General features: G+C 39.7%; 1 protein-coding gene across 1 annotated transcript in view; it reads right to left on the bottom strand.

Annotated features, from left to right (window-relative positions):
• Window positions 1–26,423, bottom strand: part of 5PtaseI (inositol polyphosphate-5-phosphatase A) — a 114,450-nt gene that overhangs the window by 59,575 nt on the left and 28,452 nt on the right. Inside the window, 3 exon segments of the mRNA XM_071676877.1 lie at window positions 7,822–7,925; window positions 18,736–18,799; window positions 22,131–22,218. Coding sequence (XP_071532978.1) covers window positions 7,822–7,925; window positions 18,736–18,799; window positions 22,131–22,218 — 256 coding nt within the window.

A 26,423-nucleotide genomic window follows, 5' to 3' on the forward strand; every position in this document is an offset into this window, starting at 1 on the left:
CATGTGTATATATGTGAAACGTTTGGGGTAAACCATGCAAAAGTCTGTGGAGCCAGGATGTGGATAGGAAGCTGTGGTTTTGATGCATTGCATACAACAGCTAGAGACTGACTGTGAACGAATGTGGCTTTTTTGTCTTTTTTCCTGGCGCTACCTCGCTGATGCAGGTGGTGGTGATGCTATTTCCTGTGGGGTGGGGTGGAGCCAGGAATGGAAGAAGGCAAGCGAGTATGAATATGTACATGTGTATATGTTGAAATGTATAGGTATATGTATGTACATGTATGGGAGTGTATGTCTATATGCGAGTATATAAGTGGATGGGTATTTCTTCATATGCTTCCTGGCGATTCCTTGCTGATGTGGAAAACGGCGATCAAGTATAATAAAAAAATATAAAAATATATAGACTATAGATAGGGTTGTGCGGAGGAGGGTGGATGTGTTGCAAATGAAATGTTTGAGGACAATATGCGGTGTGAGGTGGTTTGATTGAGTAAGTAATGAAAGGGTAAGAGAGATGTGTGATAATAAAAAGAGTGTGGTTGAGAGAGCAGAAGAGGGTGTATTGAAATGGTTTGGTCACATGGAAAGAATGAGTGAGAAAAGATTGACAAAGAGGATATATGTGTCAGAGTTGGAGGGAATGAGAAGTGGGAGACCAAATTGGAGGTGGAAGGATGGAGTGAAAAAGATCTTGAGTGATTGGGCCTGAACATAGAGGAGCGTGAAAGGCGTGCAAGGACTAGAGTGAATTGGAAAGATGTGGTATACTGGGATCGACGTGCTGTCAATGGATTGAACCAGGGCATGTGAAGCGTCTGGGATTAACCATGGAAAGTTTTGTGGGGCCTGGATGTGGAAAGGGGGCTGTGGTTTCAGTGCCTCTCACCCTCCTGTATGTTAGGCCCCGATCGCTCAAAATCTTTTTCACTCCACCCTTCCACCTCCAATTTGGTCTCCCGCTTCTCCTTGTCCCCTTCACCTCTGACACATATATCCTCACTCACCCACCAACTTACGATGCTTTTACTTTATGATGGTGCAATAGTGATACGCATTCAGTAGAAACTGTACTCCGAATTTTGATTTTTTCTCAGGCTAGCAATATGTGGTATGATACTCTCTCGATATGCTGCGCAGCAGCAGCGAGCTGCAGCTTCCAGTCAGTGACATGAGTAAAAACAACTGTTACTCTACAGTGTACTGTGCTGCCAGTGTTTTTAGGATTTTGTATTTTGTGTTTTTGCACGCCCCCACATTTACAAAATGCCCATCTTTCTCCTACACTGGTGAGTACCCATACAACCTTTGTTTTTTCATCATTACAGTATTCAATAAATTACACAGGATATTCAACACTTTATCATAAAATAAGCATTGAGATAGAAAATTTTGTCCAACTGTAGGCTAATATAAGAGTTCTGAGAACATTTGAGGCAGGCTAGGCTAAGCTATAATGTTCGACGGGTTGGATGTACAGTATTAAATGTATTTGAGACTTACAATATTTTCAACTTATAATGGGTTTATTGGAACATAACCCTATTGAAAGTTGAGAAGCTGAGTGTGAATGAATGTGACCTGTTTTTGTGCTGTCCTGGAGCTACCTCGCTGAAGGAGGGTGTAGCGATGCTGTTTCCACTGGGGTTGGGTAGCGCCGGGAATGGATGAAGGCGAGCAAGTATGAATATGTATATGTGTATATATGTATTATCCCTGGGGATAGGGGATTAAGAATACTTCCCATGTATTCCCTGCGTGTCGTAGAAGGCGACTAAAAGGGGAGGGAAGCGGGGGGCTGGAAATCCTCCCCTCTCGTTTTTTTTTTTTTTTTTTATTTTCCAAAAGAAGGAACAGAGGGGGCCAGGTGAGGATATTCCAAAGAAGGCCCAGTCCTCTGTTCTTAACGCTACCTCGCTAACGCGGGACATGGCGAATAGTTTAAAAGAAAAAAGTATATATGTATATGTGTATGTATATGCATGGATATGAATATGTGGATGTATTCCCAACCCACCTACATACACATGTATATTCATAAACAACCATACACGCACATATACATACATATACATTTCAATGTATGCATACATGTACATACACAGACATATACATATATACACATGTACATATCCATACTTTCTGCCTTCATGCAATCCTGTCCCCATCCCACTACAAGAATATGCATCCCCCCCCCCCACCTCCAGCGAGGCAGCGCCAGGAAAAGACAAAAAAGGCCACATTTGTTCACAGTCTCTAGCTATCATGTATAATGCACTGAGACCACAGCTCCCTTTCTACATCCAGGCCCCACAGACCTTTCTATGGTTTACCCCAGATGCTTCACATGACCTGGTTCAATCCATTGACAGCATGTCGACCTTGGTATGCCACATCGTCCCAATTCACTCTATTCCTTGCACGCATCTCACAATCCTGTATGTTCAGGCCCTCATCGCTCAAAATTTTCTGCCATCCTTCCACCTCCAATTTGGTCTCCTGCTTTTTGTTCCTTCCACCTCTGACACATATATTCTCTTTGTCAATCTTTCCTCACTCATTCTCTCCATGTGTCTAAACCATTCCAACACACCCTCTTCTGCTCTCCCAACCACACTCATTTTATTACTACACATCTCTCTTACCCTTTCATCACTTACTCAATCAAACCACCTCACACCACATATTGTCCTTAAACATTCAAGTTCCAACACATCCACCCTCCTCTGCACAATCCTATCTATAGCCCATCCCTCGCAACCATATAACATTGTTGGAACCACTATTCCTTCAAACATACCCATTTTTGCTCTCTGAGATATGTGTGTAAATGAGTGGATGGGCCATTCTTCATCTGTTTCCTGGCACTACCTTGCTGAAGCAAGAAACAATGATTAAGTATAATGATTATAAATATGAATTAATAATAATAGTAACAATAATAACAATAATAATAATAATAATAATAATATTTTTATATCTTTTATCTATTTTATTTATATCTTATTTTGCTTTGTCGCTGTCTCCCGCGTTAGCGAGGTAGCGCAAGGAAACAGACGAAAGAATGGCCCAACCCGCCCACATACACATGTATATACATACATGTCCACACACGCACAATATAAATACCTATACATCTCAATGTACACATATATATACACACACAGACATATACATATATACACATGTACATAATTCATAGTCTGCCTTTATTTGTTCCCATCGCCACCTCGCCATACATGGAATAACAACCCCCTCCCCCCTCATGTGTGCGAGGTAGCACTAGGAAAGACACCAAAGGCCCCATTTGTTCACACTCAGTCTCTAGCTGTCATGTAATAATGCACCGAAACCACAGCTCCCTTTCCACATCCAGGCTCCACACACTTTCCATGGTTTACCCCAGACGCTTCACATGCCCTGGTTCAATCCACTGACAGCACGTCGACCCTGGTATATCACATCGTTCCAATTCACTCTATTCCTTGTACGCCTTTCACCCTCCTGCATGTTCAGGCCCTGATCACTCAAAATCTTTTTCACTCCATCTTTCCACCTCCAATTTGGTCTCCCACTTCTCCTTGTTCCCTCCACCTCTGACATACATATCCTCTTGGTCAATCTTTCCCCACTCATTCTCTCCATGTGACCAAACCATTTCAAAACACCCTCTTCTGCTCTCTCAACCACACTCTTTTTATTTCCACACATCTCTCTCACCCTCACATTACTTACTCGATCAAACCACCTCACACCACATATTGTCCTCAAACATCTCATTTCCAGCACATCCACCCTCCTGCGCACAACTCTATCCATAGCCCACTCCTCGCAACCATACAACATTGTTGGAACCACTATTCCTTCAAACATACCCATTTTTGCTTTCCGAGATAATGTTCTCGATTTCCAAACATTCTTCAAGGCTCCCAGAATTTTCGCCCCCTCCCCCACCCTATGATTCACTTCCGCTTCCATGGTTCCATCCGCTGCCAAATCCACTCCCAGATATCTAAAACACTTTACTTCCTCCAGTTTTTCTCCATTCAAACTTACCTCCCAATTGACTTGACCCTCAACCCTACTGTACCTATTAACCTTGCTCTTATTCACATTTACTCTTAACTTTCTTCTTTCACACACTTGACCAAACTGTCACCAGCTTCTGCAGTTTCTTACATGAATCAGCCACCAGCGCTGTATCATCAGCGAACAACAACTGACTCACTTCCCAAGCTCTCTCATCCAGAACAGACTGCATACTTGCCCCTCTTTCCAAAACTCTTGCATTCACCTCCCTCACAACCCCATCCATAAACAAATCAAACAACCATGGAGACATCACACACCCCTGCCACAAACCTACATTCACTGAGAACCAATCACTTTCCTCTCTTCCTACACGTACACATGCCTTACATCCTCGATAAAAACTTTTCACTGCTTCTAACAACTTGCCTCCCACACCATATATTCTTAATACCTTCCAAAGAGCATCTCTATCAACTCTATCATATGCCTTCTCCAGATCCATAAATGCTACATACAAATCCATTTGTTTTTCTAAGTATTTCTCACATACATTCTTCAAAGCAAACACCTGATCCACACATTCTCTACCACTTCTGAAACCACACTGCTCTTCCCCAATCTGATGCTCTGTACATGCCTTCACCCTCTCAATCAATACCCTCCCATATAATTTACCAGGAATACTCAACAAACTTATACCTCTGTAATTTGAGCACTCACTCTTATCCCCTTTGCCTTTGTACAATGGCACTATGCACGCATTCCGCCAATCCTCAGGCACCTCACCATGAATCATACATACATTAAATAACCTTACCAACCAGTCAACAATACAGTCACCCCCTTTTTTAATAAATTCCACTGCAATACCATCCATATAATTATTATAATATTATTATAATAATAATAATCTGAAACCGCACTGCTCTTCCCCAATCTGATGCTCTGTACATGCCTTCACCCTCTCAATCAATACCCTCCCATATAATTTACCAGGAATACTCAACAAACTTATACCTCTGTAATTTGAGCACTCACTCTTATCCCCTTTGCCTTTGTACAATGGCACTATGCACGCATTCCGCCAATCCTCAGGCACCTCACCATGAGTCATACATACATTAAATAACCTTACCAACCAGTCAACAATACAGTCACCCCCCTTGCCTGCCTTTCACCCTCCTGCATGTTCAGGCCCCGATCACTCAAAATCTTTTTCACTCCATCTTTCCACCTCCAATTTGGTCTCCCACTTCTCCTCGTTCCCTCCACCTCCGACACATATATCCTCTTGGTCAATCTTTCCTCACTCATTCTCTCCATGTGCCCAAACCATTTCAAAACACCCTCTTCTGCTCTCTCAACCACGCTCTTTTTATTTCCACACATCTCTCTTACCCCTACGTTACTTACTCGATCAAACCACCTCACACCACATATTGTCCTCAAACAATTATAATAACAACTATAATAATAATAATAATGATGATAATATGTTCATCTTACATATTTTGTATGAAATGGTTATCTGAAACAATCAATTTAGCATACCTCTTTTCCTGATTAATGAAATATATTTGTTTTAAGTACCAGTAGCTAAGTTTTGAAAGCCATAAGCATTCAAGTTTATGTTGCCTACAAATTTTCTTTGCTTACTTTGTCCTATATTTCACTTAATCAATTGTGCACTATTTCAGTCCACAATTTTCACATCTCTCTCTCTTAACTTTGGAAATCTGGGAGCAAGGAAACTATCTGCCAGTGGCATCACCAGAAAAGCTGTTGGAAAAAGTTTCTCCCCTCAAACTCATTGGCCCTGGCACTGTCTAGTGCAGGGCTATTCAATTTGCAGCTCGCAAGCCAAATTTGGCCCTTGAGTGGGTTTTATTGGCCTTTTGACAGACTCAGAAAAATTAAAATAGAGTTATCTATTCACTGAGTACTAACAAAAATTTACATAAATAAGTTTTTATAGTGACTATTAATTAGCAGATTGAAACATGTGATCAATTGTAATAATTAGTTGAATGAAATGTATAGTTCCCTACACCATTGTGCTCATAGGTACATACTGTACGTGTCCACTTCTGCTGGCGCACACATTCACGGCTCATCACTCCGGCAGGGGCCTGGCAGGGGTTAGTCAGTGTTGATGGTTGGTTGTGTGGAGGTTAGTCACTATATTTTTCCCCACATCTAGTAATGTATAACACTATTTTTCCCATTTAACTTCACATTATTGAGTGGAATAGTGTTGGGAGAGTTGTGTTGTGTTGAATTATTTCATTAGTTACTGATATATAATTCTTTTTTTTTTCATCTGTGTTTAGTGGAAAATGTAAAAGCAAATAACATATGAATTTTTCATTTCTCTCTATATCTAAGTGTTTGGAGAGAGAGAGAAAAAATGAGGTTAATAAATGTATAATGTATGGCCCTTCCATCAATTTGAGTATCTCAATCCAGAACCTACTTCTAAAGTAACTGAATAGCCCTGGTCAAATGTATAGATTCTCTGTTTTCTAATATTAATCAATTATCACTTCATACTTCTACCTACCTTTATCTCTGATGCCTATTCCCTCCTAGAACTCCCTTAAGGGGGAGGCCACAGCAATAGTCTTCATTACTGGTGAACTTCACCTCACACTTCAGAGATTCAAACATGATTTCTGTTACACTGTATTTGTAAAAACCCAGCCGTGGTAGAAATTCAGACATAGGTTTTGGATGTAGCAAGATATCTAATGTTTCTTGTGCAGCAAAACCCTCAACTCTAATTACAAGAAGGTAATTTCACAAACATATGCACATATAGGTTAGGGGTGTGTGTATATACATTCATACATAGGAGTAATTTCACACACAAACACACACATAGGTTATAATGTGTGTGTTCATGCATTTGTACACAGGAGTATAGGCATGGTATATATATGCAAGGTTAAGAGATGGGTCAACATGAGAGTAAAACTCCCTCCCTGTAACACATAAATAGTAATCACATCCACTTTCCCCCACACACAAGCACACACAAACACATGTAAGACATCACTCAAGTCACATATTGCAAACATACTCTATATCCATCCCTTCTTCATATCATTAACACCCTCATCCAAAAAGCCTTTGGTTACTTGGTTAGGGTAATGAATGATGATGCACTTTACTGGCTGTTCTAATGTTCCATGTTTGTCTCTAAGATACAGACAACAGGGTTACTTATCAATCTTCAGTCCTATCATCCATGCAAGCTTAACTATAGCCCATATTTCAAGTTATTTCTGAATTTCTCACTCTGTGGCACATGCAAAATCTTTTCCAAACACCTAGCTTACAGAATGAAATAGTTCATGACTAAAAGAAGTTAGTGATTTGAAAAAAAAAATCATATATGAAGTACTGCAGATCTATTTTCATTTATGACAAATGTAACTAATTTACAATAATAATTTAAGTAATCTATGGAATTACAAAATGCAAAGAAAAAGGAAGCCCAGAAATGTGAAAACCACAAGACTTAAACTCATACACAAGTCCACTTGAAATAATCCTAAGTAGAACTATACAGTGCTGGCATGACCAGCACAATACATACCATGATTTAAAAATCATGTGCCTACTGATAAAAAAAATATCATAGGCAATATCATAAGAGTTAGCACTAACTACACTAGTATTCTATACCTGGTGAAGAATTGGATTACAGATACAGTTTGAAGTACTAGTACTTGATACAATCTGGCAATACAGTACAAGACTGGGAGGATAATCTTTTCAACACACCTCTGGGAAAAATTCTTGAGGAAACTTGGACTTTTCTTTAGTGGTGACGTCTTCGATGTTTCCCGAATATTCTCTTCTATCTAAGCAATCTGTAAATTTCATTTCTGAAAAATGAAATTCTAAATGAGTATAGTAGGAATCAGACTAAATATTCTGTATAATCTATTTTCCACTAAGTTGGACAAAATTATACAAATACATATTTAAGGAAAGCTATCATAAACAGAGGGAGGGTTTTATCAACAGAGTGAGGCATGTGTGTGTGAGTTAGTGGTGAGGAGGGTGAGTGGTTCCAAGTGAAGGTGGGTCTGCAGAAGGGTTGTGCGATGTCACCATGGCTGTTTAATGTTTATGGATGAGGTGGAGAGGGAGGCAAACATGAGGGTTTTTGGAAGAGGGGTTGGTCTGCTGTTTGCTACGGGTGGAGGTTTTTGGGTCATTGCCTGTATTGTCTGTTGATGACAGAGGTGGAGGATGATTCAAGCAAGATACTACATAAGTTGGTTTCTGAGATTAGGAATGTTTGTGAAGGAGGATGATGAGAGTAAAGCAAAGTTATGAGGCTTACACGTCCACACACGCACATATACATAACTATACATTTCAACGTATACACATATATACGTACACAGACATATACATATATACACATGTACATAATTCATACTTGCTGCCTTTATTCATTCCCGTTGCCACCCCGCCACACATGAAATGGCAAACCCCTCCCTCCGCATGCACGCAAGGTAGCGCTAGGAAAAGACAACAAAGGCCACATTTGCTCACACTCAGTCACTAGCTGTCATGTATAATGCACCAAAACCACAACTCCCTTTCCACATCCAGGTCCCAAAAAACTTTCTATGGTTTACCCCAGACACTTCACATGCCCTAGCTCAAGCCACTGACAGCACGTCGACCCCGGTACACCACATCATTCCAATTCACTCTATTCCTTGCACGCCTTTCACCCTCCTGCATGTTCAGGCCCCAATTGCTCAAAATCTTTTTCACTCCATCCTTTCACCTCCACTGTGGTTTCCCACTTCTCCTCTTTCCCTCCACCTCTGACACATGTATCCTCTTTCTCAATCTTTCCTCACTCATTCGCTCCATGTGACCATACCATATCAAAACACCCTCTTCTGTTCTCTTAACCACACTCTTTTTATTACCACACCTATCTTACCCTTTCATTACTTACTCAATCAAACCACCTCAAACCACATATTTTCCTCAAACATCTCATTTCCAGCACATCCACCCTCCTCTGCACAACTCTATCTATAGCCCACGCCTCAAAACCATATAACATTGTTGGAACCACTATTCCTTCAAACATACCCATTTTTGCTTTCTGAGATAATGTTCCTGCCTTCCACACATTCTTCAATGCTCCCAGAACCTTCGCCCTCTCCCCCACCCTGACTCACTTTCGCTTCCATGGTTCCATCCGCTGCCAAATCCACTCCCAGATATCTAAAGCACTTCATTTCCTCCACTTTTTCTCCATTCAAACTTAACTCCCAATTTACCTGTCCTTCAACCCTACTATACCTAATAACCTTGCTCTTATTCACATTTACTCTCAGCTTTCTTCTTTCACACACTTTACCAAACTCAGTTACCAGCTTCTGCAGTTTCTCATCTGAATCAGCCACCAGTGCCATATCATCAGTGAACAACAACTGACACTTCCCAAGCTCTTTCATCCACAACAGACTGCATACTTGCCCCCCTCTCCAAAACTCTTGCATTCACCTCCCTAACAACCCCATCCATAAACAAATTAAACAACTATGGAGACATCATGAACCCCTGCCACAAACTGACATTCACTGAGAACAAATCACTTTCCTCTCTTCCTACTCGTACACATGCTTTACATCCTTGATAAAAACTTTCACTGCTTCTAACAACTTGTTTCCCCACACCATATATTCTTAATACCATCCACACAGCATCTCTATCAACTCCATCATATGCTTTCCCCAGATCCCTAAATGCTACATACAAATCCACTTGCTTTTCTAAGTATTTCTCACAAACATTCCCAAGAGCAAACACCTCATCCAAACGCCCTCTTCCACTTCTGAAACCACACTGCTCTTCCCCAATCTGATGCTTTATACATGCCTTCACCCTCTCAATCAATACCCTCCCATATAATTTCCCAGGTATATTCAACAAACTTATACCTCTGTATTTGAGCACTCACCTTTATCCCCTTTGCCTCTGTACAATGGCACTATGCATACATTCTGCCAATCCTCAGGCACCTCACCATGAGTCATACACACATTAAATATCCTTACCAAACAGTCAACAATACAGTCACCCCCTTTTTTAATGAATTCCACTGCAATACCATCCAAACCCACTGCCTTGCCAGCTTTTATCTTCCGCAAAAGCTTTTAATACCTCTTCTCTGTTTACCAAATCATTCTCCCTAACCCTCTCACTTCGCACACCACCTCGACCAAAACACCCTATATCTGCCACTCATATCATCTAACACATTCAACAAACCTTTAAAATACTCACTCCATCTCCTTCTCACATCACCACTACTTGTTATCACCTCCCCATTAGCCCCTTCACCAATATTCCAATTTGTTCTCTTGTCTTAAGCACTTTATTTACCTCCTTCCAAAACATCTTTTAATTCTCCCTAAAATTTAATGATACTCTCTCACCCCAACTCTCATTTGCCCTCTTTTTCACCTCTTGCACCTTTCTCTTGACCTCCTGCCTCTTTCTTACATCTCCCAGTCATTTGCACTATTTCCCTGCAAACTCATCCAAATGCCTCTCTCTTCTCTTTCACTAATAATCTTACTTTTTCATCCCACAACTCACTACCCTTTCTAATCTACCCACCTGCCACGCTTCTCATGCCACAAATTGAAACTGTTTGAAGGTATAGTAGTCCCAGTGTTGTTGTAAGGATGTATGGCTTAGATCCTAAATATGAAATGAAATGTACGAGGACAATACGAGGTGCGAAAAGGGTAGATTGAGTTACTATGATAGATTAAAAGAAAGGTGTGGTTATAAGAAAAGCATGGGTGCAAGAATTGAGGAGGGTTTGCTAGAATGGTTTGGGCATATGGAGAGAATAACCTGAGAGAGGAAAGGTTGACAAAGAATATAAGTGTCTGAAGTGAAAGTGACAATGAAGAAGAGACCAAACTTAAGGTGAAATAATGGAGTGGTAATGTGTTTTGAGTGCTTGAGGCTTGAACATGCTGGAGGATGTTCCTAGCACTAACTTGCTAACACAGGACATGGCAAAAAAAATATGAAAAACATATATAAATATAATAATCAAGAGATAAACACAAACCTAAAAAGGTAATGGCTCATACCATATTCACTCAAATACAGGCAAATTTCTCCCGGTAAAATTTCAAAAGTGGGGGTGTGGCTTACTACAGAATACAATGCATAAAGATTTTTCATAGAATGATCTTCACCACTTCCAGATGTATCTTAACATCAATTTGCATATGTTTTATAAGCTTCCCAAACCCATTTTTCTCAAATAAATTCATTAGAAATATATTATTGAAATATGAATCACTTAAAAAGTTAAAACTGCAGTGATAGAACACAATTTATTCTGACTCATCATACCCACAGTGCCCGATGCACATTGCTGCCAGATTTTCTCTTGTAAATCATCATACTAAAATCAAAACAGTTGAACAACCATTGCACAGACTTTTAACAACTCAATATTAATGTAAACTATATGCTTTTCCATAGGTTATAAAACTAAGAGATAAATACAGAGGAACTTTCTGTTGCGAATATCTATGAAAATGCTAAACTTTTTAAATTATGAGAGCAAAACCTGCAGCCTTCACATAGTGGTTTTCTGTCCATGTATCCAAATTCACTACAAACAAACAAAATGGCCTCTCCTACTATGTTTTCCCTTCAATTGTTGAGTTTTTAGCAAAGAATCAAAAATTCTGACCCTTCATAATAAAGCAAGAACCCAGCATCTAGTACATTTGGCAGTGACATGGGAAAACTATGTTTTAAGGTAAAACTGGATGTTCTAATGTGAAATGACAGTGAATGAAGTCCTGTAATATAAAGTCCTTCATTTTGCCATATGATAGTCTGAATGTACTCAAATAACACAAGGAGCAGCATACTGGGACCTCGATTTGTGAGTTTTATTTACTTCATTATAATAAAAAAGTACATGGTCAATTTACACCTTTTTTTCAATTCCTGTGGGCTTATGTTTGGAATACCGCAATTATCAATGGGCTGCCAGCGCAGTGGTGTGGAACTGCCAAGGCCCTACAAAAATGCATGAAAGTATGGTGTGCATATGCAGCTACCCACCTTGTAGTCCTCAGTGCATGGATACAGTCTATAGTCAGAGAGTGCTACAATTTTATGCTGCAGTATACTATATATTGCACACGTTTCGCTCCTTGCAGCATGCCACCCAAGTGTCTTTTAAGTTCTTGTGCCAGTGGTGCTAAGAAACATAAGCCCATCACCAATGAGGTTAAGAAGCACATGTTCAAATGTTATGAGAGGTGAAGAACAGCTGATATCAAATGTGCCTTTGGACTTAGTGGATCAACTTTATGGACTAATCGTGATAATGCAGAGAAGTTCACTGAGAGTGCCAAGAGTGGAATACTAATTCCTGCATCTAAGAGCTCGCATTCCAAAAGCTTGATGATAGAGAGAATGGAATTAAAGTTAAGCACACTGATTGAACATCAAACTCATGAAAATATTCCTGTCAACATGCTTGTGATAAAGCAGAGGCCCAGAGTATATATGAAGACTTAGCACTGGTATAGGAGCAACAAAGGCATTTTAAGCTAGTTCTGATTGATTCGTGAATTTCAGGAAATACTACAATTACCAAAACACCAAGAAAACTAGTGAGCCTGCTTCTGCTATGTCATTTCTGCAGGAAATTTCTTGGGAACTCACAAGACCATTACTGAGGAAGAAAGTTATTCTCCTAAACAGATTTTTAACAAGGATAACACTGGACTACTTTGGAAGAGAATTCCTCCAAGAATGTACATTTCCCATGAAGAGAAGACTACACCAAGATTCAAAGCTGCCAAGGATTGTACCATGTTGCTCGTGGTGGCTAATATTAAAGGTCACTGCAAACTTATACCATTAATGGTCAACCATTCAGAAGATCACAGGGTTCTTAGAGGATTCATGAAGCAATCTTAGCCTGTCTATCATTACGCTAATCCGAAGGGATGGATAACAGGCACAGTCTTCTGTGATTGCTTTGCTGCAAAGTACTGTGTAAAGGAGAATATAAGTTTTAAGACTCTCCTTCTGACCAATAATGACTCTAGCCATCCACCTTCAATACAGGACCTTAGTGAGAACATCAAAGTGGTCTTTCTTCTCCCCAGCATGAACTCTCTAATCCAGCTAATGGACCAGAAGGTGATATCTACTTCCAAAGCCTACTATTTACAGAGAACATTTGTAAGAATACAGAAAATGACTGGATGACAGTGAAGGAAGTCTGGAAGTCCTTCATTTTTAGGGACCCCATCATGATCATCAGTGAGGCTGGAAAGGAAATCACCAGTTTTTATAAATGGAGTGCGGTGGAAACTTTACCATTAGTTTGTACAGGGATTCTGGGGTTTTGATGTCGACACCGAGGTATCAAGAGCACATGCACACATTGTGGAAATGGTGAAAAGAAGTCGGCTTTTATGAGAGTGAAGTGGGTAATGTGAAGGAAAAGCCAGAATTGCACAAGAAAGAGCTCGTGAATGAAGATTTTCAATTGGAGAAGGAATGCCAGGAGGAGGTGGTAGCAGTAGAGAGGGAGGTCAAATAAGTGCTTCCTCCCACTGACAAGAGGTTAGCAGAGGCATTTCACTACACTAACCTTTCTCTTGCTATATTCATAGATGATGACCGAAACACAGTATGCAGTTCAAAGGTGGCCTAAAATGTCCTGGTTGACATCAGGTGCTACAATTCTAGAAATCCACCATGAGAAGACGATGAAGGCTAAATTGACAACATCAGATTTCTTTTTGAAGAAAAAGGACACTTGTAAGGGGGGCCAGCTTTCAAAATTTAGTGATGTAATAGCTGAACCCACTCAATCATCACCATCACCTTCATCAACTATGTCATCTGACCCAGATGAACTCCTTCCCAAGTAACTCCTCCTCCTCCATCAGCAGCAGCAGGCAATTCAGGAACAGAAGATAATGTAAGTTTTGGAATTAAGTTTATCATTTGCTCCTTCTATTTACCAGAATTCATAAAACAGCATGTCTATTTTAGTATTCTACAATTCCTGGTACATGTATACTGTAGATTTTAATTTTTTTTCATACATATTCGCCATCTTGTCTTATCAATACTGAAACCAACAAATCTCCACTTTTTAGATTGTCTAATTATATCCCTTTGACAAACTTGACCATTCTAAAGGATGAAATCATTGCATAAATTGAGAGATGCCTACACTGTTCTGTATGAGAGAAAATATGTCCATAAACATAAGAAATGAATACACATGCACTCTCTATTGTAGATACATATAAAAATGTTCAAGTTTTTAACTTACAATTGCAAATGCTACTGTCTGTCCACACATCTGGGTTCAAGATAAACATGGTATCTGCCAACACAATTCTTCTCCACATGCAGAGTTTTTAGCTACAATTTAATGGACTTTCTCCTTGAAAATGGAATTCTGACCTTACCAAAATCAGTAAGAGCCTAATGTCTATTACTTTCGCCAATGAAATGCAAAAAATACATGTTAATGGACAACTGAATGTGCTAATGTAAAATAAGAATGGATGAAGTCCTCTCGATGAACTGCTTTATTTTGGCATTTGACAATAATCTTTCACATAATCAAGTAACACAGGGAGCAGCATATTTAGTTTCATGAGAGAAAATATATCCAGAAAAATAAACTTTAATACACAGGCACTTTCTCTTGCAAATGCTCAAGTTTTCAACTTTAGTATGAAAGCAAATGCTGTAGTGTTCTCATAATTCATCTGTCCATGCATCTAGATTCAATATAAACAAACATGGAATCTCCTTACAGAGTTTTCCTCCACCTGTTGAGTCATCTCCTTACACACTTATTCTCCACCTGTTGAGTTTTCAGCTAAGTGCTTACGATTTCCTCATTAAAACTGGTCGCCTGACCCTCCCAAAATGAGAGAGTTCAATGCTCTATTAGTTTTGCCTGTGACACAAAAATACTACCAGTATTAATGTAAACTTGTGTGTCACGGTGATATGAAATGGATCAAGTCCTGCCTACAAAAGCACTTTATTTTCCTATATGATAATAATCTTTAATAACATCAAGTACTGCACACAACAGCACATTGTATTTTATGTTGGAAAAATACGTCCAAAAATATCAAGGGATTAATGAACAGGTACTTTCTACTGAGAGGGTGAAGGTAGGTACTTAGCATCAGACTGGGGAGGAACACTGTGGTTTATGGAGTGGTAGAGGATGTGTGAGTCAGGTTTTTGCTTTAGAAAATAAGAAATACTCAGAGAAATAGAAGGCTTTGCATGTGGCACTTATGGATCAGAGGAAGACATATGATAGGGTTAACAGACGTTCTTTGAGCATGGTCTTACAATAAATGGTGTAGGAAGGTTACCAGAAGCAATGAGAAGATTTTATCAAGAATGCAAGGTGTGTGTGTGAACAGAGAGGAGAGTGAGTGGTTCCAGGTGAAGGTGGGTCTCTGGAAGGGGTGTGTGATGTCATCATGGCTGCTTAATTTGTTTAGGATGGGGTGGTGAGGGAGGCAAATGCAAGAGTTTTGGAGGGAGGTGCAAGTATGCAGTCTGCAGGGGATGAGGGAGATTGGGAAGTGAGTCAAATGTTTGTTGATGACAGCACTGCAAAAGGTGGAGTCTGAGTTTGAGAAAGCTTGTGAAAGGAGGAAAATTGGTATAAATGTGAAAAAAGCATGGTTATTAGATTTAGCAGGGCAGAGTAAAAGATTAACTGGGTTATGAGTCTGAATGAAGAAAATCTGGAGGAACTAAAGTGTTTAAGATACCCGAGAGTAGACATAGCAGCCAATGAAACCAAGGAAGCAAACATGAGTTATAAGGTTCATGAGGGAGGCAAAGGTTCTAGGAGCATTGAAGAATGTATGGAAAGGGAAGTCGTTACATGGGAGGGTAAAAATGGGTATGTTTGAAGAAACACAAGTCCCAATATTGTTGTATGAATTTGAGGCATAGGCTATGGATGAGAATGTGAGGAGGAGGATGGATGTGTTGGAAATGAAATGTTTGGGGACAATATGTGGTGTGAGAGGGCAGGGGGTTGATCAATGTAAGTAAAAAAAGAGTATGAGAGAGGTGTTATTGAAAACAAGAGTGTGGGTGAGAGAACTGAAGAGGATGTGCTGAAATGGTTTGGGTATATGGAAAGGTTGAAAAAGAGAATATGTGTCAACAGTGGAGCATACAAGAGACCAAACTGGAGATGGAAGGGTGGAAAGAAAAAGATTTTGAGTTATTGGGGCCCGAATAAGCAGGAGGGTGAAATCCATGCAAGGAACATCCAAACATCTTTTCATTCTCCCTAAAATTTAATGGTATTCTCTCATCCCAATTCTCATTTGCCCTCTTTTTCACCTCTTGCACCTTTCTCTTGACCCTCTCCTGCTTTCCTTTATACATCTCCCAGTCATTTGCACTACTTCCCTGCAAAAATCGTCCAAACACCTCTCCCTTCTCTTTCACTAACAATTTTACTTCTTCATCCCACCACTCACTACCCTTTCTAATCAGTCCACCTCCCATCTTTCTCATGCCACAAGCATCTTTTGTGCGAGACATCATTGCTTCCCTAAATATATTCCATTCTTCCCCATTCCCATTATGTCATTTGCTCTCACCTTTTTCCATTCTGCACTCAACCTCTCCAGGTACTTCCTCACCCAAGTCTCCATTCCAAGCTCACTTACTCTCACCACTCTTTTCACCCCAACATTCTCTCTTCTTTTCTGAAAACCTCTACAAATCTTCACCTTCACCTCCACAAGATAATGATCAGACATCCCTCCAGCTGCCTCTCAGCACATTAACATTCAAAAGTCTCTCTTTCACACGCTTATCAATTAACACATATTCCAATAATGCTCTCTGGCCATCTCTCTTACTTACATATGTATACTTATGTATATCTCTCTTTTTAAACCAGGTATTTCCAATCACCAGTCCTTTTTCAGCACACAAATCTACAAGCTCTTCACCATTTCCAATTACAACACTACACCCCATGTGCACCAATTATACCCTCAACTGCCACATTACTCACCTTTGCACTTAAATCACCAATCACTATAACCCAGTCTTGTGCATCAAAGCTGCTAACACACTCACTCAGCTGCTCCCAAAACACTTGCCTCTCATGATCTTTCCTTTCATGATCAGGTGCATCGGCACCAATAATCACAAATCTCTCCATTCACATTCAGTTTTACCCGTATCAATCTAGAGTTTACTTTCTTACACTCTATCACATACTCCCACGACTCCTGCTTCAGGAGTAGTGCTACTCCTTCCTTTGCTCTTGTCCTTTCACCAACCCCTGACTTTACTTCCAAAACACTCCCAAACCACTCTTCCCCTTTACCCTTGAGCTTAGTTTCACTCAGAGCCAAAATATCCAGGTTCCTTTCCTCAAACATACTACCAATCTCTCCTTTTTTCTCATCATGGTTACATCCACACACATTGAGACACCCCTAATCTGAGCTTTCAAGGAGGATGAGCACTCCCCACATGACTCCTTCTTCTGTTCCCCCTTTTAGAAAGTTAAAATACAAGGAGGGGAGAGTTTCTAGCCTACCACTCCCGCCTCCTTTAGTCACCTTCTACAACAAGCGGAGAATACATGGGAAGTATGCTTTCTCCCATCCCCAAGGATAATGAACAAGGATATCATTATGAATTCTGTGCCTCAAAAAATATGAAGCACAACTGGAAAATAAAAAAACCACAGAAGGGAATAAAAAGCATTAAAATGAAAAGACAATGGAATGTAAGAAAAAGAGAAAAGGAAAAAGGACTGGTAGAGAAATGATGAAAAACTGAAACAATCTTAAAAAGTGAGTGACAGAATGGAGGAAATGAGATATGAAACAATCATACAACACATAAAAGTTAAGAGATGAGAAAAAAAAAAAAAGAGGATATTCAGTAAGGGTGAGCATGGGAGGGGACCAATTTTAAGTGTGTGTAGTGTTCTGTCGCTACTACATGAGGAGAATATTCTACAAGAACCACTAGTCTATACAAAAAGAACTACTACTCAGTGCTCAGATAATACAAATATAGGAGGAATAAAAGAAAAATAATAATTTCAGAAGCATGAAAAACCATCTCTCTACAGTACGCAGAGCCCCTTGAGCATCTGAGAGAACACATACTCTGTGGGAAGATTAAACACTATTTCATCCCCAATGTAGGGAGTTACTAACCATGAGGATTCACCCTCTTCGACCACTAGATACTTATGAGGCCAGCTGATGTTCAAAACAAGTACATTAGTCTTTAGCAACCACAGTCAAAAAACTGTGAAAACAAGCCATAATAATATTGACATTCTCCAACATCTTCAATGAAGGAAAAAAGCAAATCTGTACCCATACATGAAATTTAGGATTAGGCATCAATTCAAAACCACCAATGAAACAAAAACAGGAAAAGAGTCATCTGATCTTCATGGCAAAGGGATCAAAATGATACTAATGACAGTGAAGCTGATTAATTGAGAAATATGTGTACATATGCACTACTATTGACATTTACTCTACATCTGAAAAATTGTTAATACTCATACTCAACAGGAAAGATAAAGCAAAAACATCAACTTACCCTCAAAATCCCATATCTGTAGATCTTGAACACGCTGATGAATAAAATAAAGATTTCCTAGGGCCTGCAACAAAGTACAATATCCATGAATCTTAATCTTTTTTTTATTTACACTAAAAAAATCTGTAAAAAGAAAAAACACATCATTTCACCATGGAGTCTATTCATGTCAAGATAGCAATCAACGATCAAACTTCTGGACACTTATAATCAAATTAAAATCTGGAGCCCCTTCCTTGGATAAGTGATCTGAAATAACCACAAATTTCAGTGAAATCGCAATATCATGTTTACACTATCCAAAACTTATTTTCCCCTGTCTTACTTGTTTGCTCTTTCAGAGTCACTCAGACAGGAACCTTTTTTATTTGTTTTCCTTTCTTCATGATCCTGTTAATATCTGTTACATGCTGGAAACTGCTGTTTTAGCATAAAAGATGTCTTTTCAGCGGTATGAACCATAATACACAATGACTGTATTTTCTTCTCTTTATCTTTTCTTGCATCTTAACTATAATTAACACAACATGATTAACAGACAATTTCTTGGGCATGTGTATCATAAAAGAAGTGAGAAAAACTGGAACTATAGTGTAAGATATGCTACACATTACCTTAAGCAAGCCTTCCCTTTGCCTTGAAATCATTACCTATGTTGCAGAGCAATCTGTTAATAATGGATGTCTCTCAACTGCAATGTACCTATTTAAGTCTTACATAAGGATAGAGTAATAGGCAAGTTTTCTGTTACTAATGATTCTGCTCAGAGTTGTAATACTTTCCTATTTACTGCTGATTCTAATACTTTCCTATTTACTGCTGATTCTATCTCTCAGAGAAACCCACCAGCACATGTTATGACCTTTTTTTGGGTGGGGGTTGGGATTGTTCAACTAATCCATATGCATTCTGAACACTACATAATTCTGTAGTAAATATGGAAGACCCATTTTCAGTAACTACATCACATCCTAAACCTTCATCACATTTTTGCCAACATTAATCATCTTATTCTGTTTGTATGCTCTAGTATTATGCTGTAGTATATTACTTTCTGTTCTGTCATCATGAATTTCACTTTTGGTTGTTTTCATCCCATCTCTGCAAAGTTCTTTCTCAGAAACCTTCCAGGGAAGAAGCCAAGCAAAACCTACTTGAACAGAATCTATTTCCAAACAGCTCTCATTGATGACATTTTCTATTTTTACTTTAAAATGTGTAGAGAACTTTGGATGTTGATCATACTTTTAAAATGTGTAGAGAACTTTGGATGTTGATCAAAGACCTCAGTCCTCTCAGAAGCACCAACATACTTTTATGTAGGGTCAGATGGTGTACATCTAAGCTTTTGGAGGTATTCTAAGTTGAGTTCCTTGCTTCCTAAATTTTGAAGGAGCTTGCCAGAATAAGAATACACCTTAAATCTAACAGGATCTGAATACACCTGTGCATATTCTAGTTTCTAGAACTATATAACTCAGCATTCTTTTCCTATCAGCTCCCCAAGAGTAGACACTATTCTCAAAATACTTAGTACCTTTGTCACTTTAATACATGCTAATGTGAAGGGCCCAAGACAATCTTCTGAAAAAATCCTGTCTTGAAATTTTGCCTCCTTGTATGGAATGAAAATGCTTTCAGTAGCATATACTGAATTGTTGATCTTTTAGCTGATCTTATAAAATGTTTATCTATTGTAATTTATTTTTGTTTATAGGAATTAAAACCAGAGTTATCTGCCCAATCAGTAGCCTTAACAACATCAACTTGCAAACATCTTTCAGAAACATCAGATGATATATACAGCCAAGTGATCAATAAAAAGGGATGATCTAACATCCCTTGAAATAATGTCTACAACACTATTAATGGCAGCAATAAAGTGGGTAACATTTAACATGCTGGCCTGTAGCATACCTTATTCCCCCTATACCACCTATGACTTACTTCAACCTGTACTAAGTGGCAACAGACATTATCCAAAACAGGATTACAAAACATGTGCATAATACACTTTCGAGTTATGAAAAGTATCAGTGAGAGACTGAGTCGAAGAGCACATGCATTATCAATGCACCCATCTAGTCACTGAAATAAAACAATTTGGTTTATATCATCTTAGGCTGATAACCTTTACCTATATCTGGGAAATACAGTCTGTAGGGGACGAGAGGGCCTGGAAAGAGATGCAGGTGTTTGCTAGTGGTATAGCACAGGTGGCTGATTTGAGTGTGATACTGCAGAAGTTGGTGACTGAGTTTAGAAGGGTGTGTGAAGCAAGGAAGTTGAGAGTAAATGCAAATAAAAGCAAGGTTATCAGGTTAAACAAAGTTGAGAGACAGCTTGAGAATGAGAGAAATGTAGTTGTAATGGGTGGCATGAATGTGCAAGAGGGATGTGATGAAATTGGTGAGATAGTTGGTAAATGGGGAGTGCCCAGAGTTAATGAGAATAAAAGTAATCTTGTGGATGTCTATGCTGAAAGGTGTTTATTCCTTGCAAGCACCTTTTTTTCAGTACAAGATGATCCAAAGGTAAACATGGATGAGAAATGATGGAAGAGAAGAGCTAAAGGCTTTGATCGACTATGCAGAAGTGGATGAAAGATTAAGAAAAAGAAAGTCCATGTTAGGTGCTAGAGTCAAGAGAGGATTTTTTGGAGATTCTAACCACTTCATGGTTCTTGTGGTGGGGATGTGGATCAGGGAGAAGTAGGGGTATGGTGTAAGGAAGAATAAAGAGGTAAAAGTGTTGTCAAGCAAGATAAAAAAAAAAATGCAGGAAGGCATATGAAAATGTACTGAAATGGTCTGGACATACAGAGAGTATGAATGAAGAAAAGCTGACAAAGAGGATAAAGTAACAGAAGAGGAGATGCAAGAATGGAGTGAAAAAGATTTTGAGCAATTGGGGCCTGAATGTGCTTGAGGGTAAAAGGTGTGCAGGGATAGAGCAAACCAGAATGATATGGTATGAAGGGTTTGATGTGCTGTCAATAAGCTGAACCAGGGCATGTGAAGCATTTAGGGTAAACCATGGAAAGGTCTGTGGGGCCTAGTTGTGGATAGGAAGCTTTGGTTTAAGTGCCATACGCATGACAGCTAAAGAATGGATGAGAGCGGATGTGGCCTCTTTCCCCTGATCCTGGTGCAACCTTGCTAATGTGGGAAACAATCAAGTATGAAAGAAGTGAAAGAAGAAAATAGGGTTTTATTAAAGTCTATATGCTATAAAGATTTTTATTGATCTACTAAAGTCAGTATAAAATAACAGTCCTCAACTGACACAGAATCCCTTCCAATTAAGACATGCATCAAAAATATGAATAAATCATATATGGTATAAAATCACCCAAAATCACTAAAAATGCTACATTCACCTAAAAAATTACTTACTGTGAATTTTTCAGCTGACTCATATTCTTCATCTAAATAAACTCTGATCCTGTCATAAGGTAGCATTGTCCCTCTATTCATTAAAGATCTGAAAGATGAAAATACACATCAGTATCAAGTTATACATTCTACTACATATGCATCTTACTGCATTCAGTGACCTCTACAAATAGAACCCAAGTCATGCTGCACATTCACAAAAATACAATAAAATAAAATGGAATACATGCAATGCAACTAGTCCCTAATATATGCACATTTACAACTTTTCCCTGGTTTATAAGTAAATCCATGCATTATTTACAACTTTTCACTGGTATATAAACAAAGACTTAATCTATCAAAAGCTGATTGGTTCCCAGTGAATTTTGGTCTACAGCAGAGGAGTGTGATGTCCCCATGGCTGTTTAATTTGTTAATGGATGGGGTGGTTAGGGAGGTAAATGCAAGAGTTTTGGAGAGAGGGGCAAGTATGCAGTCTGTTGGGGATGAGAGTGCCTGGGAAACAGGTCAGTTGTTGTTCGCTGATGATATAGCACTGGTGGCTGATTCGGGTAAGAAACTGCTAAGTTGGTGATAGTTTGGAAAGGTGAGTGAAAGGAGAAAGTTGAGAGTAAATGTGAATAAGAGCAAGGTTATTAGGTTCAGTGGGGTTGAGGTACACGTTAGTTAGGATGTAAGATTAAATGGAAAAAAATTAGACAAAGTGAAGTGTTTTAGATATCTGGGAGTGGACTTGGCAGCGAGTGGAACCATGGATGCGGAAGTGAGTCACAAGGGGAGGGGATGAAGGTTCTGGGAGTGATAAAGAATGTGTGGAAAGAGAGAATGTTATCATGGAGAGCAAAAATGGGTATGTATGAAGAAATAGTAGTTCCAACAATATTATGTGGTAGAGATGCATGGGCTTTAGATAGGGTTGTACAGAGGAGGATGGATGTGTTGGAAATGAAATGTTTCAGGCAATATGTGGTGTGAGGTGGTTTGATTAAGTAATGAATGGATAAGAGAGATGTGAAGAAATAAAAAGTGTGGTTGAGATAGCAGAAGAGGGTGTGTTGATATGGTTTGGACATATGAAGAAAGTGAGTGACATAAGGCTGACAAAGAGGATGTTTCAGAGGTGGAGGGAACAAGGAGAATCAGGAGACCAAATTGGAGGTGGAGTGATGGAGTGATAAAGATTTTGAGCGATTGGGGCCTGAACATATAGCAGGGTGAGAGGCGTGCATGTCGACTGGGGTGGACGTGCTGTCAATGGATTGAACCAGGGCATGTGAAGTGTCTAGGGTAAACCATGGAAAATTTTGTGGGGCCTAGATGTGGAAGAGGAGCTGTGGTTTCGGTACATTACACATGACTGCTAGAGACTGAGTGAGAACGAATGTGGCCCTTGTTGTTTTTCCCTAGTGCTACCTTGCACACATGCAGGGTGAGGGGGGTGTCATTTCATGTGTGGCAGGGTGGTGGCGAGAATGGATGAAGGCAGCATGTATGAATATGTACATATGTATATATATGTATATGTCTGTGTACATATATGTATGTATAGGTATGTATATGTGCAAATGTGGGTATGTATGCATATACATGTGTATATGGGTGGGTGGGTTGGGCCATTCTTTCATCTGTTTCCTTGTGCTACCTCGCTAATGCGGGAGACAGTGAGAAAAGTATAATAATAAATAATAATTTTCTTTTTTTTTTTTTATTATTATTATACTTTGTCGCTGTCTCCCGCGTTTGCGAGGTAGCGCAAGGAAACAGACGAAAGAAATGGCCCAACCCACCCCCATACACATGTATATACATACGTCCACACACGCAAATATACACACCTACACAGCTTTCCATGGTTTACCCCAGACGCTTCACATGCCTTGATTCAATCCACTGACAGCACGTCAACCCCGGTATACCACATCACTCCAATTCACTCTATTCCTTGCCCTCCTTTCACCCTCCTGCATGTTCAGGCCCCGATCACACAAAATCTTTTTCACTCCATCTTTCCACCTCCAATTTGGTCTCCCTCTTCTCCTCGTTCCCTCCACCTCCGACACATATATCCTCTTGGTCAATCTTTCCTCACTCATTCTCTCCATGTGCCCAAACCACTTCAAAACACCCTCTTCTGCTCTCTCAACCACGCTCTTTTTATTTCCACACATCTCTCTTACCCTTACGTTACTCACTCGATCAAACCACCTCACACCACACATTGTCCTCAAACATCTCATTTCCAGCACATCCATCCTCCTGCGCACTACTCTATCCATAGCCCACGCCTCGCAACCATATAACATTGTGGGAACCACTATTCCTTCAAACATACCCATTTTTGCTTTCCGAGATAATGTTCTCGACTTCCACACATTCTTCAAGGCCCCCAGAATTTTCGCCCCCTCCCCCACCCTATGATCCACTTCCGCTTCCATGGTTCCATCCGCTGCCAGATCCACTCCCAGATATCTAAAACACTTCACTTCCTCCAGTTTTTCTCCATTCAAACTCACCTCCCAATTGACTTGACCCTCAACCCTACTGTACCTAATAGCCTTGCTCTTATTCACATTTACTCTTAACTTTCTTCTTCCACACACTTTACCAAACTCAGTCACCAGCTTCTGCAGTTTCTCACATGAATCAGCCACCAGCGCTGTATCATCAGCGAACAACAACTGACTCACTTCCCAAGCTCTCTCATCCCCAACAGACTTCATACTTGCCCCTCTTTCCAAAACTCTTGCATTTACCTCCCTAACAACCCCATCCATAAACAAATTAAACAACCATGGAGACATCACACACATCTGCCGCAAACCTACATTCACTGAGAACCAATCACTTTCCTCTCTTCCTACACGTACACATGCCTTACATCCTCGATAAAAACTTTTCACTGCTTCTAACAACTTTCCTCCCACACCATATATTCTTAATACCTTCCACAGAGCATCTCTATCAACTCTATCATATGCCTTCTCCAGATCCATAAATGCTACATACAAATCCATTTGCTTTTCTAAGTATTTCTCACATACATTCTTCAAAGCAAACACCTGATCCACACATCCTCTACCACTTCTGAAACCACACTGCTCTTCCCCAATCTGATGCTCTGTACATGCCTTCACCCTCTCAATCAATACCCTCCCATATAATTTACCAGGAATACTCAACAAACTTATACCTCTGTAATTTGAGCACTCACTCTTATCCCCTTTGCCTTTGTACAATGGCACTATGCATGCATTCCGCCAATCCTCAGGCACCTCACCATGAGTCATACATACATTAAATAACCTTACCAACCAGTCAACAATACAGTCACCCCCTTTTTTAATAAATTCCACTGCAATACCATCCAAACCTGCTGCCTTGCCGGCTTTCATCTTCCGCAAAGCTTTCACTACCTCTTCTCTGTTTACCAAATCATTTTCCCTAACCCTCTCACTTTGCACACCACCTCGACCAAAACATCCTATATCTGCCACTCTATCATCAAACACATTCAACAAACCTTCAAAATACTCACTCCATCTCCTTCTCACATCACCACTACTTGTTATCACCTCCCCATTTGCGCCCTTCACTGAAGTTCCCATTTGCTCCCTTGTCTTACGCACTTTATTTACCTCCTTCCACAACATCTTTTTATTCTCCCTAAAATTTAATGATACTCTCTCACCCCAACTCTCATTTGCCCTTTTTTTCACCTCTTGCACATTTCTCTTGACCTCCTGTCTCTTTCTTTTATACATCTCCCACTCAATTGCATTTTTTCCCTGCAAAAATCGTCCAAATGCCTCTCTCTTCTCTTTCACTAATACTCTTACTTCTTCATCCCACCACTCACTACCCTTTCTAATCAACCCACCTCCCACTCTTCTCATGCCACAAGCATCTTTTGCGCAATCCATCACTGATTCCCTAAATACATCCCATTCCTCCCCCACTCCCCTTACTTCCATTGTTCTCACCTTTTTCCATTCTGTACTCAGTCTCTCCTGGTACTTCCTCACACAGGTCTCCTTCCCAAGCTCACTTACTCTCACCACCCTCTTCACCCCAACATTCACTCTTCTTTTCTGAAAACCCATACAAATCTTCACCTTTGCCTCCACAAGATAATGATCAGACATCCCTCCAGTTGCACCTCTCAGCACATTAACATCCAAAAGTCTCTCTTTCGCATGCCTGTCAATTAACACGTAATCCAATAATGCTCTCTGGCCATCTCTCCTACTTACATAAGTATACTTATGTATATCTCGCTTTTTAAACCAGGTA

Source organism: Panulirus ornatus, chromosome 23 (assembly GCF_036320965.1).
Source record: "Panulirus ornatus isolate Po-2019 chromosome 23, ASM3632096v1, whole genome shotgun sequence".
NCBI classification, from domain to species: domain Eukaryota; kingdom Metazoa; phylum Arthropoda; class Malacostraca; order Decapoda; family Palinuridae; genus Panulirus; species Panulirus ornatus.